General features: G+C 45.1%; 1 protein-coding gene across 7 annotated transcripts in view; it reads left to right on the forward strand.

Annotated features, from left to right (window-relative positions):
* Positions 1-17459, forward strand: part of rbms3 (RNA binding motif, single stranded interacting protein) — a 345383-nt gene that overhangs the window by 96481 nt on the left and 231443 nt on the right. The window contains exon 1 of one of the 7 annotated variants that reach the window (XM_074613702.1): positions 3219-4578. The exons of 3 other annotated variants lie outside the window; for them this stretch is intronic. In XM_074613702.1, the coding sequence (XP_074469803.1) occupies positions 4504-4578 (75 nt within the window). In that variant the 5' untranslated portion in view covers positions 3219-4503. Of the gene's footprint in view, positions 1-3218; positions 4579-17459 lie in introns of those variants that run through there. 3 more of the 7 variants (XM_074613701.1, XM_074613704.1, XM_074613703.1) reach the window with 3 other exon arrangements.

A 17459-nucleotide genomic window follows, 5' to 3' on the forward strand; every position in this document is an offset into this window, starting at 1 on the left:
CTGTAGCAACATGAATTCAGCCAGCGCAAACCGAATGTGCTAAGGGTCAGCGCTAGGGTCTAACCTGTGTTATGGCAACAACCAAATTTTGCTGATCCGGCGAGGAGTCAGTTCAGGGATCAGCAAACTTTCTGTTGCTGCCATTTCAAGTTGCTACAGCTGCTAAAAGTCCATTTTCAGCGAAGTAGTCTGCTAGAGGTGGGGATTGAGGCGGAGGGACTGCGAAGTGTGCTAGCTAATTCTTGTCTCATTGGTCTTGTCTTCATATTTGAGGCCAATCTCAAAATAAAATCGGTTAGAGCGATTGTTTGTTGGTTGTTTTCATGTTACCGAACTGACCCGGAAGTACTTTTTTAAAAACATTTTTTACATTGACCTAGATTAAAAACATTTGCGATCTTTGCGAGATCTCACAAAAGTACATATTTTTTTTGTCCCTTCCAGGTCTCCGTAGAAAAAAAACTCTCGCTTGAAACGAAACCTGTATTGCAAAACTTTCAAAATGATCATAGATTAATTCTTTCAGATGATCAATATATTCATCAAATAACCATTGCACTACTACATTACTTTCAATGTCATACATATTGATGCAACAAAAGTAATTATCACTATACTAAGAGGTGATGAAAGTGTGTTTTCTACAGCTGAGCTCACTTATCTTGAGTGTTGCACTAGAAATCTGTAATTGGGTTATTATTGTCTGAGAAGGAGACATCAGCCTCATGGGTTTTTGTGTAATGCTCTCAAGTGTAACAGATGAAACACAAAACTAAACTCATCAAAATCAGAGGTCTATTTTCAGATTGCCAAAACATAATTGTTTTCAGTCCAGTCATTTCGTGGTGTAGTTTTTGGCTGCGTTTTTGCCGCACGACTCCTGTCAGATGATTAAAATGAGGGTTGATTTGCTAATTGAGTGTAAAATGAGGCACCTGAACTTGTGACCTCAGAGTCACTGGCTTCCCCCGAGGACTTAAGGTTAGTTCCTATCACATGCAACTGTGTGTGTGTGTGTGTGTGTTTGAGAGAGATAAAAAAGGTGTGATCAAGTGTGACTTTCACAGCGTTACATTTTTGCATGCAACGTTTTTGATCTTTGCAGAAGTATGAGTTTATCTGAGGTTACTTTTGATCAGGCGAGCGCTCACCAGCGGGACATTTTTGTGATGTTTTTGGTCGCGGTCATGGTCGATCAAAAGAGGATTCATCCGTTGTCGTCTTTTGATGTTACTACTACATACTTCCTCATTCAATGCTTGGAGATAGTTGTTCACTGTCTTTACGTGACGATTTTAGCGCTTAAAAGACTTGCTGCACATCCTCTTTGTTGATCCAAACAGCACTTAAAATAACATAGCTTTTGCATATCTAATCCATGTGATTGCTCAAAGTACTTCTGTACAAAAAGAAGGTACAAGATGGTGATAGGAAAGTGGTAAGAACATAGTCCCATGGTCCAACAATTTAAGGAAATAAAGTAGACATTGGCCTTAAAACATGCTTGCCAACCCTCATGATTTTCCCTTGAGACTCCCGTTTTTCATTGCCCTCTCCCGGTTTCCTCCCGGCGTCACAATTCTCCCATATTTCTCCCGATTTATGGCAAATTTTCACACTTAACTCATTTCTGGCACTGCACAGTGTGTATAATCCCTACTGTTTCCACCCGGACGACAATAGTGCTACACCAAATGTTGTTTACGGGCAGAAGAGAGCAGTCTATGTGTAGCGGAGTTAATGATTACACTTGTCATTACTAACTCTGTCTTAATATGTTTAAATGTATGTACTCTGAATTTAATGTATTATTTGTCATCTGTTTCAATATCAAGTTATTTACTTTATTATTTACTTTATTATTTAATTATTATTAATTTTATATATTATTTACATTGTTATTTAATTATTATTATTCATTTGATATATTATTTACTCTGATATCTGATTATAATGGAGGTTGCCATGGAGACCGTTGTGTGTACGTAGCATTAGTGCCCTCTACTGCAGCCCCTGCAGACTTGACAGGTGCGCCCCGCATCTTGTCAACAGTCTGCATGTGCCGTCTCCGTGGTAGGTTGACTTTGAATTAGCTCTGTAAATATAAAGAGCATAAGCCTTGTTTGTATGGGTAAAAGCGTATTTTCTGTAAATTGTATGTCGAGCTAAGCTTCCGAGTGCTAGAGAAAATGCTGAATGTTGATATTAGTTGCCTCTTTGATTGTGTGGAGTGGTTTGTTGAACACGCCACGTTGCTGGTGACTTTGCTGGCTTAGTTAAAGCTAGCTGGCTAATCAACAGCAACTTCAACTGATTTCATTTTGTTTTAGCATCTTTGAGAAGCTTTGCCGCTGTGAGACTGACTGTGGGAGATCTAACATCATCTCTGTATTACCAGAATAAATGGCGAGTTGGAGCCAAAAGTGACGGTGTGTGTACATCATTAATAACACAACGCAAGAGAGAGTACACAACTGCTACTTATGCTTGCAACAAAGCGCAGTAGGTGCTCATGTTTGAGTATTGAGGTATTGTATTGAAGTTTGATGCCCTCGCCTACAGTATCTTATGCTCTATGTATGCAGTGGGAGATATTTAACATCCATCCATCCATTATCTGTAACCGCTTATCCTATTCAGGGTCACGGGGGGGGCCGGAGCCGATCCCAGCTGACATTGGGCGAAGGCGGGGTACACCCTGGACAGGTCGCCAGACTCTACAGTACTTATATTGTATTGTATTGTATCTACGTACTTATTATTTTGTTATTTTCATTCTTTTAAAATCACCAGAATGCAGGAAACAAAGTCTCTGAAATTCCTCTGGGGGATGACGTCCAGACCCCCCCGGCGCTTTGGTTTTGAAATACTACTACTAATACTATAGTTAATACTATACTATTTTTAATAATACTATTTTTAAAGGTTGGCAAGTGTGCCTTAAAATATACTCACATGTTCTAAAAGGTTGACCATTGAATGTGGTTTATCCAACTGTACTGCGTTTTTAGAGTAAATCGTCCTAGTTTGTTAAGAGAAAGTGTTTTGTTTGGGGCCACAGTGTGTTCCAGCCGGTAGCTCCGTGTGCAGCCAGTAGGGGGAATCGACTGCTCGCGCCGACGCCATCCCCCCCTTCTCGTCTCCACTCCTCTTCCCTTGCTTTCTCCCTGGTTGTGGAAACGCTGCAGCCCGCTGGTCTGTGTCTGGATCCCTCTCTCTCGCACAGAGCTGCTAAAGACCCTCCTACCGGCTGGGCTGGAGAAGGAGGAGGCAGTCTACTCCACTAGCAGCCTTTCGGACGAGCCCCCTTTTACCGCCCTGTCAGTGTGGAGGAGAAGGAGAGAGAGAGAGAGAGAGAGAGAGAGAGAGAGAGAGAGGCTGAGTGATAGAGAAAGCGCACGCGAGAGTAAGAGAGAGAGCAACTGTGTGACAGAGGGAAAGAGAAAGAGGCAGGCTGCTTAGAGGAGTGAGAGAGCCAAGGACGAAATAAGGAACACATTTTTACAAGTGCAGGAAGAGGGAGGATCGCAGACGAGGGACTCCTTCTCTACTGGGCACCTGGGACACAGTCACCGTGGTTTTTATTCCTCCCCGCTCGTCTTCTATCTGGAACTGGATTGACTAACCAACCGGTGGATTTTTAATACACGCTTGTGCCACATCATTTAGAAAGCTGGGATCATTTCTCTGTGTTATCTGCCCTCCTGCTGGCTCGACCGCTACAGACTGAGATTGCCGTCTGTGTCTGCGCTCGGCTCTCGTGTTCTGCTCCGTGCACAAAGTGCATCTGTCGGCAACCGGTGCTGAGGATATCTCCCCTTCTGTCAAACAGGACAGCACACCGTCGGATCAGACTACAGAGGAGAGAGAGAGCGAGAGAGAGAGAGACAGTGTGTATGTAAGAGAGGGACAGAGAGAGAGAGAGAGAGGGACAGAGAGAGAGAGAGAGTCAGATTCCCAGTGTGTCTGAGAGAGAGGCAGATTAAAGCCCAGCCGAAAGACTGGAGTGAAACAGCTCTAATAGAGAAGTGAACCTATACGTCCTCTCCCGTTTTTCCTCGCCATCCCTTTTCCTCCTCCTCTCCTCCTCTTCTTCCTTTCTCCCATTTTCCAACATTCACAGGACTGCCAGAGCTACTGCCACCTGCACCTCTTCTTCTCTTTTTCCCCCTTCTTCCTCTACCTCACCCTTGAATCGCGCGTTACTATCCGATACCAGCCAACTGACGGTTCTAGCACTTGTGGAAATATTTCCATCGATCCGGCAGCGAGAGACTTGAGCGAGCATCCGCCCGATACTGAGGCTCTGGACCGAGCAAGGCGCCAATCAGAGAGGCAGACCTTCTCCCTGGAGGACCGGCTAGCGACACAGTGGTGCGGACGGCGAAGACAGGAAATCACACAGCCCCCCTCTATCCGCCGCCTCTATCCCATTGCTAGCTACTTGGCAGCTTCCGCCCCGGTGTCACCATTCCCTGCCTCAGTGCTAAGGATTCCAGCTACATGGGCAAGCGATTGGAGCAGCAGCCAATGTACCCTCAGTACACCTACTACTACCCCCACTATCTCCAGACCAAGGTACGCCGCTCTTCTGCTCCTCTTGCATTCCTCGAGCCCACTCATCTACTCCTACACTCCCTCCCACCCTCTCCACCCCTCCTTCCTCTCCTCCTCCTCCACATCTCCCCCCCCTCTCATCCCTGAGTGGAGATGGGATTTGATGGATAGCTGGCCTTGGCTGTGATGGTTTCAGATGGCAGGTACCTCGTTGGAGTTTGGATGTCTATGTCAGCGTGTTGACTGTGTGTGTCTGAGTGAGGGATCAGGGATCAGGGATCAAGGCTTGAGTTAGTCCAGCCCACCAGACCGTTACTGGGAGCTGTCCAGTATCCTCCATCCATCCCTCACCTGCACACTGATGAGATCTTGATGTGACACAGTGCATGAATAGTAGACTCCGAGGCTTTTGCTAATCAAAACAACTGACAGACGGCTTTTAAAACAAATGAGAGAATTAGGATCCATTTAATTTACTAATGAAGCATTTGCGAGCTGAAAGTAGGCCATTGTTTAAATGCTTCAATGCCACTTTTTTTTCTGATTGAGGCAAATAAAAAACGTTTAATTATGAAGTTGCTGATTCACTAATCGGCACAAATGTGTTATTGTAGTGCTGTACAAACAGGTTATAAACCCTTCTTTCGGTCGGCGTGGTTCTGACGGAGAGCAGGCATGAGGGGGGCTGCCCGTGTTTGCTCTAGCTGTAGTATGCATCAGTGCCTCTGGGATGGCAGCCCAGGCCTGGGCCCTGATGGCTGCCAGGACACTCGCTGGGCACACTACCCAGACATCATCAAGGGATTAAAATGGAAGCCTTTTTGGGGATTACTCTATTTGTTTTTCTACCACATGTGTGACACTATGTTCTGTCCATTATTGGGACGCTATGATGGGCCGAAAAACATGCTGAAGATGTGCAGTTGAACTTTGGTTACTAAAAGACTATTGTATGTCATATTAGTATTATTATTATTATTAGGTGCAGTGGTTAGCACTGTCGCCTCACAGCAAGAGCGTCGCAGGTTCAAGCCGTGTTAGCGTGGGTTTTCTCCGGGTACTCAGGTTTCCTCCCACAGTCCAAAGACATGCAGATTAGGTTAATTATTGACTCTAAATTGCCCGTAGGTGTGAATGTGAGCGTGAATGGTTGCCTGTCTCTATGTGTCGGCCCTGTGATAGTCTGGCGACCTGTCCAAGGGTGTACCCCGCCTTCGCCCAATGTCAGCTGGGATCGTCTCCAGCCCCCACCCGCAATAGGATGGATGGATGGATGTTAAATATCCCCCATTGCATGCATAGATTAATAGATACCGTAGGCGAGGGCATCAAACTTCAATACACGCCGACCCAAATTGTGATGAAAAAGCATCCAGTATTGGATGTTGGCATTGATTGATTGGACAGACTTTTAGGCTTGTTTACTTCTTCTGTAATCAGATATTTCCTGATCTCGATTAGGAAACCTTTCTAACTCGTTATTTAACACTGAAGAATCGAGCAAAAAGAAACATTTATTGAGCAAATAAAAAAGTTTATTTCCCCCCTATGAGAGGTATGGGTAAAAAAGAGATGATATTGGTTCCAAAACTCTGTTTTGTTTGCAGCAGTGCCAAACATTTTCAAACACTCAGAGAAATTAACGTTACAATGTGGCAAATTTCCATTATTTATAACAAGAGAATAACGCAGATAGAAAACTAGTCCTCACAATGATTGTATCAATAAAATTGATAGAGGAAAATACCAGTTTCCATCCGTTCCTATGTGGAGCTGGAGTGCGCTTCCAGCAGCGACGACCTGCCTGCAGCCCCACCTGGCAGTCCACTAGCTCTCACCCTGATTTATAGTTTAATACATTTGTGCTGCTGCCATATGGCTTCCCTCTCCCTCCAACCCCACCCCCCTCCGCTACTCCTTCCATCATCCCCCTCTCCCTCCCTCCCCTCTTCTCATATCTCAGAGTTGCTCATCTCGGGGGCCTCTCAATCAGGGCTTGCCCCTCCGTTCTCCCCTCCCTCCCTTTCCACTTTTCTTTTCCCCTCTCTTCCTCCTCTCCTCTCGCTTTCCTGCCTGCTCTGCTGCAACAGGCCCCCCCCCCACCCGCCCGCCTTCTTCGCCCATGCTGCAGTTCACTCCCAAGGTCAGCGCAGATCCGATCTTGCCACCGTCAGCGATTGATGTATCCTTGAGCGAGCCGCTAGGGTCCTGTGTCATGCAAACGAGAGCCATAGTGGGGGCGTTGAGGAGGGAGGAGAGCATGCATTTCCGTTTATAAATCAGCAGCCAACATTCGTATTAATTTTCATGGTTAGTTAGCGTAGCCAGAGGCCGTCGTAGGCTGATACGAAAGAGCCACAGACGGGGTCAGGAGGAGAAAAAGGGAGGCGGGGAGAGAGTGTTGGGCGATGTGGCCGAGAGGGCTGTGGAGAGCTATCTCACACTCTCATTAATGGCCATTGATAGCTCGATTACAGGGGGGAGAAGGGCCTTGGCTGGCAGGTTCAGTCCACACAGTCGACAAAATCACACGGCAGACACTTTGGCCTCACACACACACACACACACACACACACACACACACACACACACACACACACACACACACACACAAATTCACTGCAAGTCCCCCCCTTTTTTGCACACTGCTCCGATTAAGTCATCAGTCTCAAATCGCACAGGTCTTTCTATTTATCTTCATTGCTGCATTCTCAAGGTATGGCCTCATTCTCCCAAGAGATGTGGGTGGGGGGGCGGTGCATAAATATCTAGTAGGAGTAGGGAGGGGGAGCGGGGCGTAACTCATACTAAAGTGTTGCCATTCTCGTCCTCTCGCCTCCATTTTACGACACATATTTGAGATTCTATGCATAGGAAATTTATAGAACATCTGCGCTCGGTTAAGGACTCTCTTTTGTGGAGATAGGAGCTAACGCTGTCCGAATAAACCGAGGCACCTTCTGAATTTTGGGTCCTTTCATCCCCCTCTGCGTGTCTGTATTATATTCTAAGTTAATGGAGTCCTCTGATGCCGTCCAGCGTGAGCCAGTCGGCCCCGATTAGAATGTGAAAGTCAGAGAATGAGATGAAAAGATAACATTTGGCTTTCTATTGATTAGTGCAGTGGGGCGTAGCATGTGCTTCTCTTTAGCTGAATTATTGATTCCTGAAAGAGGATTTGTGTGTGTGTGTGTGTGTGTGCACGTTGGCGTGTCAGTGTGTGTGTGACTTTTATATGAGGTTATGGCTGCTGGGGAGCTGGCAGGATGCTGCTTTTGATGAGAGGATCCCTTTTAAAGGCCCTATTTTCTGCCTTTTCACCAGCTGATCAGTCCGTGGAGTCATTTGCTGAAATTCGGCCTTCATTCAGCCCCGCGTCTTTTCCGTGCTGTTCACAGCTTGACGCGCATTCATCTTTAATGAGAGGTAATAGATGTGCAGCATAAATGAGAACATTTCAGTGAAACGCCTTCCCTCCCTCGCTCGCTCCAGCCCGCCCCCTTCGCCCGTGAGAACAATTACAGCACACAGATCAATTATTATTATTTTATAATGGTGTTTAGGAGAGAATATGAATTTCGGCTGTTGGTCTTGGCATGCGTTGTATTTTATTTTCTCTCAATGACGGGCATTTTCAGTTACAACTCTCAAAAGGAACTCTTAAATTATGATAACTTGCTTCGAAAACCTGCAATAAATTCTGCCTGTTGTGAAATTTAGTCGGCTTTAGGGGTATGAGAAAATATCAGAAATATTGAATATAGGGATTTTATGTTTTGTATGTATGTTTTAAAAACACTATTGATTTTTTATTAATAGTTTACATGCAAAGATAAACTCAATCAATACTTTATTTCATTTGCAAAGAGATGCGACCTCGCAGTGTATGTGCCCTCTTTAAGTAGTGCTATGATGTTTGATGTTATGACTGTTATAAATGCAAATGCAGATCCCACTGTTCAGATTGCATAAAAAACGTATGCATATGGCGGTATGTTCTTTATACTATGACAGTTTTCCTAAAATTAGATTTTAAAAAATTGCAATATATCGCCCTGCGTACAGTATCGCAATATATCACAATACATTGAATGGTAACCCCCTGTATCGTGATACGTATCGTATCGTTAGATTCTTGCCAATACACAGCTCTACCGTCGCCGTTACTGCAAGGTACCTGACACTGCTGTACCCTTGTGCTGTTACACCACTGATAGGCGAGGTCATTACATGCCTAATGTCAGCGATCTCACACTCAAGGATGCAGGATGCATTGCAAAAGTGTACACACACTTGCGCTGTGGCTGTGATCTGGGAGCGGGGCAGGCCAGGCAGGCGTCTGTGCTACATCCAGACTAGCACACGCAGAACCCGAGAAGCCGAGAGGGGCAGATTGAGGTAGATTTAGCAGTCCCCGGCCTAAAGTAAACACCACTCAATGGAGCCCTTTGAGAGGATCTGAGCCTGTGTCTGCCCCTGCTGCCATAGGCACCATTTCTACCCGGTGTAATTCTTTAGAATTGGAGGAAGAGATGGAGGGACGTGGTGTACAGTGTGCGTGAGAGAGAAAGAGAGAGAGAAGGAGAGAGAGAGAGAGAGCGGAGGGGTGGATGTTGTAGGGAGGGGCCAGTTAAAAGCAAGGAAAAGGGTTTGGTTACATTACACGGGGTGATCCATTGTGCTACAGAAATAACAACAGAGCCATCTAAATCCTCCTTTAATGCCTCGATAGAGAGGCACAGAGACAACAAGGGAGAGACGGATATACAAAGACATGGAGAGCAAGCGAAATCAAAGGCAGAGAAAAAGGCAGAGGACCACTTTCCAAAAGTCTTTTATTAAATCAGTTATCAGTGACGTGAAGCTCAGCCATAGCAGCTTAGTCCCCTCTGTCTCCGCTGATGTGGATCTGCTTTGAAGAGTTTATCAAGGGCTTTTAGGGCTGGAAAAATACACTTCTTATATTACATTTGCTAAAGCCCAGCCCTATTTTGAGCCCGGGACGATATGTTCTGATTAGCGCTAAGACAGGGGTAGTATAACTCATTTCCCTTCACTTGTAATTCTTGATACATGCCTCACGACTCACTGCCCGAAACAAAATACTGTCCCCGCCTCGCCGTAAATCTCAACCCATCATGTGTTCTCTTTTACTGGCAGGCTTTTTAGCAATCTCGTTTTCCTACTTTTTTTTCTCCATGTTTTTCCAATCCTTCGCCTCACATGGCCATGAGAGACAGCCTTTTGATCATTAATCAACTAATACCCCTGGTTTTTTTATCTACAGCTTTATCCCGCGGTACAATCCCTCCATGTGTAACTGTCAGTCAAAGGGGGGTAGACAACTCCATTTATTTGCTATGGGCTGTGTGTACATGCACAAACATGCACACACACTACAACAGGGGGTACTCTTAACCCTTCTCATCTCTCAGCTGACAGCTCAGCCCTATCTGCACACCCATACATTAAGGTGGCATATGCATTATTGCTTCCCGCGGCCTCTCATAAGCCGCACACGGAGCAGGGTGCCGAGACCCGGCCCACCGCACGCTGCTGTCCACATCTCATTACAGCTAGTGCCCTCTCAACACGGATATCCATTTTGTCAGAAGAGCATAGGAGGAGGACATATACAAAGAAAAGGGAAAATGAAATAGCAAGCTTTTATTATTTTCCATAGGCAGATGGGAGGAGGATGAGGAGCCTGTTCTGTATTAAGTTTGGTGCACAGAGGGGGTTATAAATTTAGCGGCAAAGTTACGTGCGTGCTTACATTGCACGGCATGGTTTACGAGCACAGATGGCAACTTGAGTACCTGCGTGCAAATGTGTGTTAAAGAAGTCTATCAATAAGTTTGTACTTTATTAACCCTTTTTGAACCGCAGTAGAAACGGTCCGCCAGTGCCTACGTTGGTATTTTAGCTGATTGTGAAGTCATTTCTTTGAGTATTTTCAAATGCTTCATATCCCTAAAATCTGTACAACCTAAGCTGAAATGAAAACTGAGCCCAATACAACCTTAAAAATCGCAAGTTGCCTTAATGCATTAAAGAAATGAGTGCCGTTAAATCAAATTTGTGTTATAATGCTATTATTGCATTAACTTTGAGTCGTAAATTAAAAAACAAACCACAAATATGACATGTTTTTTCATCAAATGTTATTAAATACACTCACAAAACATATTGATCCAAAATATTTCTAAATGTAGAAACATGAACAAAATAATTCCAATCACCCCTTCATCCAAGTTATTTGAACGATGCACATTTTTTTAGTTTTTGAGATATGCTAATTTTTATGAGCAGATTGAGTGCAAAGGTGTTTTGATAGTTTCGTTATGTTCCTCACGTAACGTGATGACATCATTATAAGCATACAATGTGATTATGCAAAAGACAGAAGCCCTAGCTTTCTGCTGCAAAAGGAATACATACTCTAGCCATCATGGTTTTGATTTTACATCAATTGAAACAGGACCAAGCAAACAACGATCTCCCATGGCCATTATGGGGCAATACTGTGGCGCCATCGCACATTGTCACTGTGTTTTGTACTGCATGTAACGTAACATAATGACGTGATGAGGCAAAAAACAGAAGCCTTTGCTATCCGCTGCAAAAGGAATGAATGCTCTAGCTATTATGGTTTTATCTACATCTATTTAAACTGGATCATCCAAACAACGATCTCCCACTGCCACCTGTGGGAGGTCCGTTTTTAAAGGGTTAAGTTATAATTTATGGACAAAGTGCTGTGTGTGTGTGTGTGAGACTGTGTGCTTGGTAAGTGGTCCAGTGCTTTAGAGTGAAGGTCTCAAAACCAGGTCACATTTATCGTGTTGCATCGAAGTGTCCTTGAGCAAGACACAGAACAAAGTACCCGCTCACTCACAGGAGGTCACTGTGAAAAAGAGCAGCTGAGATAAATGCCTAAAATATGAAATGATGTGCTTAGTGGTGGTGGAGCTCTTGCCCCAGGGAATCTTGTCTCTGAACTCTCCTTCGCGGGACCATCTGGAGATAACAGGCGACTCTGCTGCAAGAGAGAGGGACTCCTACCTGTTTGGTGAAATGGGGCATATGGGGAGGAAGGTGGCGGAATGAGAAAACCTGGGTTAAGACGGCGAATCCCCACCAGCTTCCGAAGGCACTGCTGTGAAGAGGCGCGCTCACACATAAAAACACACACAAAAAACGTACATTTGTGCGCCAAATAAATTGCGGATGTGAACTTTTAACCACAGGTGGTCTTTAGTAGTTGTGCATGTTAGGCGTGGCTTGAATATACAAACATTTTTAAGTGCGTTATTTGTCCCAGGATGAGGTGCTCTTCCTCGCGAGGAGCTGAAATGAAACACATTTTCTATGTGTTTTCTATATTTTCGGAGTGGAGAAAAAGAGGCATGCGGAGTCGACATACAGCGAGACGGATGTTGCTTTAGATTTAGAGCCAGATGAAACGAGACACATGACGTGCCCTTCAAACCAACCAACACGGCAGGACTCTACAAATACACCTGCTTTTTTCCCCTCTCTCTTGTTTTCACTAGCATTTCTTTTTGTAACTTAGTACCTGCCTGGAGCTGTCTCCTCTGGCCCACTGTTTCACTCTTCTGTCGCTCTGGCAAATGCCTGGCCTGGCATTTTCACGCTCTATTTTCTGTGTCCCCCCTTTTGCCTCTGAGGACGGCGGGGTGCAGTCTCACAATTTTGTCTTTTTTCATCTTTGACTGTTTACGTATCACCCCCTTCACTTTTCCTCAGACCACTCTTCCTCCCTCTTGCTCCTATTTTTTTTGCCAAGCCTCCCTTCATCTTAAAATTCTCTTTCATGTTGTCCCTTCTTTGTAATTACTCTTTCCCATCCTCCATCGCCTTTGCGTGCCTCTTCCTCTATTTCCGGGAGCCCCTGCTGTCTGCTGGGCATGGTGTCCTGCCATCTGTGCAGGATGACACGAGTGGCTGCAGAGACACCTCCTGTGTGGACCCCTTTAATACATACAGCCTGTATTAACATACAGAGCAGCATATGGGACATAGTAGTAAAAGTCAAACACCCCTTTTTACCATTTCAAGTGAATCTAATTGTGTGTATGGTGAATATAAAATCGTTAACTTTGCCTGTAACATGTGTTTGGCATCATTATAGTCAATATTTTCCAACTGAAGGGGAATGCATTTGAGAGAACATATTTAGTCAAGGATTATCACCTTTGTTGAAAAAGAGATAAAGGGATTACAAACTTTGTTGAAACTTCTGTTGGCTCCTGTTGCAGCTCAATACATACTGAATAATGTCTGCAAAAGGGGAGTATAATGGTGAATCCTTTCAGTGTGTGGTTCAATACCTTGGTCTGGATTTATCCTCTATCCTGAGAATAGCACTGCTCTACACGGGGAAACACTACCTGTATTATTGGAAAATAGATTTTTGAAATATAAGTCTGCTGTCCATTTATATTGTAATTTATTGATTGCTATGTTTGGTTTTCATGTTTCATAACATGTTTAACTAAAATGTGAGCCATTGTCTATCCCCAAATTTAGAGGGGATGCAAAATTGCAACCCCAAACAGTGATGGATAAACTCAAGCACCCTTGATTATGTGAGCCACATAGCTGGAATTCAGAGGGAGGCAGATAGTAATGTTTCCGCCCCATTTGAGGGGAAGATAGTGGAGGGCATGAAGAGGAGTTCAGGTCAATAGACTGAGCCGGTGATGAAGGATGTCAGGCTGCTAGTCACGTGCCGGAGAAGGGCGAGGGAGGCGGGGGGAGGTAACTGCACCTCGTGAGAGACAGACAGGCAGAGGAGGGCTTTTGTTGTTCCTGTGTAACTGAAGCTTTCGGTGTCTGCTGCGTCTGCCGCCCTACCTTTTGGCGTGCCGGTTCACGAGAAGAATTCTCAGGTTGCCGGTGTGGCTGCGGAAGGGGTAGGAGGAGGAGGCGAAGGAGGCGGCAGCTCGGCTTGGTAGCGTTCACTGACTCAGACTCAGTCGGGGTAATTGCTCCTGCATTTTTAACGAATGGCTGCTGCGTACACTTTGAGGAGCACTGCAGCAGAATTGACTTTTCACCTTCCTGAGTGAGGCCACCTGAGGGAGGCTGAGGCCTGCTTCATGTGTTTACACATTCTTAGAAATAAAGGTGCAAACTGGAACCACATAGGGTTCTTCGGCTTGTCTTCATAGGAGAACCCTTTTTGGTTGAACCCAACATAAAGGGTTATTTAGTAGTCAATACCAATACCAGTGAAATTCCACGATTCTTGATACCAATTCAATACCACGGTAAAAAAACAAAACAAAACAATAAATCCAATGTACTTCACCATGCACTCCTTTATTACTCTTTGCGTCCTGTTTTTTGTTAGGAAGTTAAACAGGTCATAATTCTCTCTCAACGTTAACTTGCTTGCGTCATGTCGATTTCAACACGGATTTGTTGTAGTTCGCAATGTAGCATTAACAGGGAAACAATAAGGTGTGTCCCCTGGACACGTTGATAGTGTGTTTACTGCGTCCCAAAGACATTTTCTATCGCCCCCAAGACGACGGGATACCGTTAGTCTCGCACCCTGACGGTACCAGCGGTACTGTAGAAAAATGAGTACCGTCACGTTTTCAGGATTTTGGCATCGGCTTCTTGTGACATCCCTACTTCTATGGTTTAATGGTTCCACCCAGAACCCTCTCTTGAGTTCTATCCAGATCCTCTCCACCTACTAAGGGGATCTACCAAGAACCCTTTTATATTCCAAGGGTTTCATCAGAAGCAATGGTTCTAGGTAGAACCTCAGACCTTAAGAAAGAACCCTTTTCTACCTAATCAGACCTACATGTCTCTTTATCGTCTTGTGAATTTAATATGTTAACCAAATTAAGCCCCTTGTACAATATGTATAAAGTGCTGTATAGAAAATGTTCCCTCGCTGATCCTGATGACTCTCACTACAGACAGATTTAGTCATTCTCTTCTGGTTTCATCTTAGTAATGGGTTGTAGTCCTAGTCTGTGGTCTAGACACATTATGGCGAACTGAGAGCGCCTAATAGCGATGAGCTCATAATCTAAACAGTCTACTATGTAGGCGATAGTGTGTGTTCCATTAGAGTGTTTTCCTGGAAAGTCCTGCGAAATGGAGTATCATGTTTCTATACGCAGTGCACTATATTGTATAATTTGAAGTTTTATCTTTTTTTTGGCACAAGAGAATCAAGAGTGGGAACAAAAGCCTGAGCTGGGGAAAGCCACCTGTGGAGAGAAAAAAAGAAGGGCGGAAAGATCAGCAGTCTCATTTTTCACACTGGTCTTTCATTCACCTTACTGACGTCATAGTGTGACAAAGAAAATCCTTCGCCAGTGTGGATCTCACTTTGGGTGAATTTGCATCTCATTTCCATCGTGGCTGCACAAACCGATGACCTGGTGTCTTTCACCTAGATACCCAGACGTGGAAACCGGAGGAGACACCGGCCACAGACATGCAAATGGTAGTGTAGCCTTACCGCTGTCATTAGTGTAGGAGGCCCTGGTCGCCCCCTCTCTCCCAAACACATACACTGGCTGCCTGCAGTATTTACTCTACACAGCTGCATTAGTAGTGGCAGGCTCAATGAAAATACCATGTCACGCATAGCTTGAAAAATGGCTCCGGAAAAAGTCAATTCTGCCATGAATGAGGATAAGCAAATAGGCATGAGGGCTTGAATAGCTGCCAGTCCTGTCAGATTCCCCCCTCTCACCCAGCCACAATGAGCTCCTATACAAATACGGCTACGTGCACCAATTTAGCGCAGCAGATGAACCTTGCGAAGCCTTGTCGAGCAAGTGGGGGGATTACCAAGAGCAAACAGGCCTTTCTCCCGGCTTTATTTGAGTTAAATGACTCAAGCCACCCTCTTAGATTTCGCCTGAATGGTTCATCTGGCAGACCCTTCCACCGCACCAGCCGCTTCTGAGGCCACAATGTGTGCGCCTGCATTAGTCAGAGTATGGAAAAACACTGAGTGGGACAGGTAGGCGGCATGAATTAGATTGCAAGGACACTGATTCAGGGAGCAAACCGAGCCAGCAGGAGTCACAAACCAGGATGAATGTAGAGAAAGCCCTCAGCGTGATAAGAGTCCAATTGGAGGAGAGATTATTATTCTTCACCAGTAATTAGTAGCGCATAAATAGCCATTGGCAACAGAATTAAAAAGTGTCATTATGATATGTGGACTCCATACAAGATGCCGGTTCCCTCCCTTTTCAATAGTTAGTCACGTTGCCTCAGGGACGCCCGCTCTGTGTGCGCACAGAGGGGGTTAAGAGTTCAGTCGGTAGCAGATGAATGCCTGAAAATGACAAACCTATTGGAGGGTTTGATACTAGTTTCCTCCTGTACAATCTGCACCGAGGCAAACGCTCTCTCCTCTCTCTCCTCTTTTCCCCTAAATTATTAAGGTCACACACATTTGAGAGAGGAAGAGCAGGACAAGAGAGTGCGTGGGGAAGGAAATGCTCGCAGGAATCAATGCTTTCACACGCATTTAAGTAAGACAGGCTTTGTGTCTGCTTTAAAATATGCACACATTACCGGTGCAAGTTTTGAATAAATGCAAATGTTAGCATTTGAGTACGTTTTACAGTTGATGAATACTGATGTTTTTTCATCCTCCTGTATTGTTTTGTCCTTGGGCTCTTGTGAAAATGTTCGAAAACAGCGGCTTTGAAAAACAGTTAGTTGCTAATTCCCTGTCTGCGTTCTTTCTCTCATTAGCTGTTTTTGAGTACCCTGTGGAAGACTTGTATCCATTATTTATCTCTAGCCCCCAAAAACAACAGCTGCATGCTTGTGCAACCGCCATATGTTATGCTTCTCCCAACATATTGGGGGGAATCATGCTGTATAGGGAGCTTTGTATCAACCCATGGAGATCTGTATCGAGCCCCATGCAGACATGCTGCACTTGAATGCTTGTTATTTTAGGCTGTGAATGGGAAGATACAGTAGAAACTTTCCTTAAACTACACCGGGCGATTAACCACAGAGGCACGTTGCCGACTACTTCCGGATGCTCCGGCACCACTGGAACCGTCAGAGGGAGCGGAGGGAAGAGGGTCACATTAGGATTCAGCCGATAAAGCAATAAACCCTTGTAGGAGCTGCAGTCGGCGCCGTTCGGAGCAGATTCTGTGTCCTCAGCACTTTGGGGGCCTGCAATTAATCACTAAGCTGACATTACCCCGCCTTCCTGAGAAAACGTTGCATAAACACTCCGGCAATGGTGAGCCAACGTTCCCCGCCGCCACGGACCCGGTGTAATCGTTAAGACGACTGTTGACGCTCGCACGCTCTTTCTGAAATGTTTAGGAACTCCGTGCCCCAGTTATGTAGACTTCCTGTAGAGCGCGGGCTGATCTGCTGATCTGTTTAGTTATAGATAGCAGTTTAACAGCCAGCCGGAGCTACAGCAGGCGGCCCCCGCTCCATCACCGCTCCCCACTCGAGGGTTATGGAGGACACTCGTGGCTGATGTGTGGCAGCGTCAACTAGCATGTCGCATCTGTTTAACATTGTGCACGTCTCCGCTGGTGTGACTGCGAGGCAGTTGCCACAGTGATTTGTGAAATGGGAAGCCTCTGAGCCTGTTGAGGCTTTAATAAAGAGGACCTATTCTGCCTATTTTCAAGTGCATACTTGTATTTTGGGTTTCTACTAGAACATGTTTTTCCTGCTTTAATGTTAAAAAAACATAATTTTTCTCATACCTTTATTCAACCTCTGTCTGAAATGCTCCATTTTAGCGCCTGTCTCTTTAAGACCCCCCTCCTCCCCTCACACTGATTGGTCAACCGAACCAAACTCTTCGGACTGCGCTCCAGCTCCGCTCTAACTAGCTTTGTTTGAGG

The sequence above is a fragment of the Sebastes fasciatus genome, chromosome 17 (genome assembly GCF_043250625.1).
Source record: "Sebastes fasciatus isolate fSebFas1 chromosome 17, fSebFas1.pri, whole genome shotgun sequence".
Classification (NCBI taxonomy): domain Eukaryota; kingdom Metazoa; phylum Chordata; class Actinopteri; order Perciformes; family Sebastidae; genus Sebastes; species Sebastes fasciatus.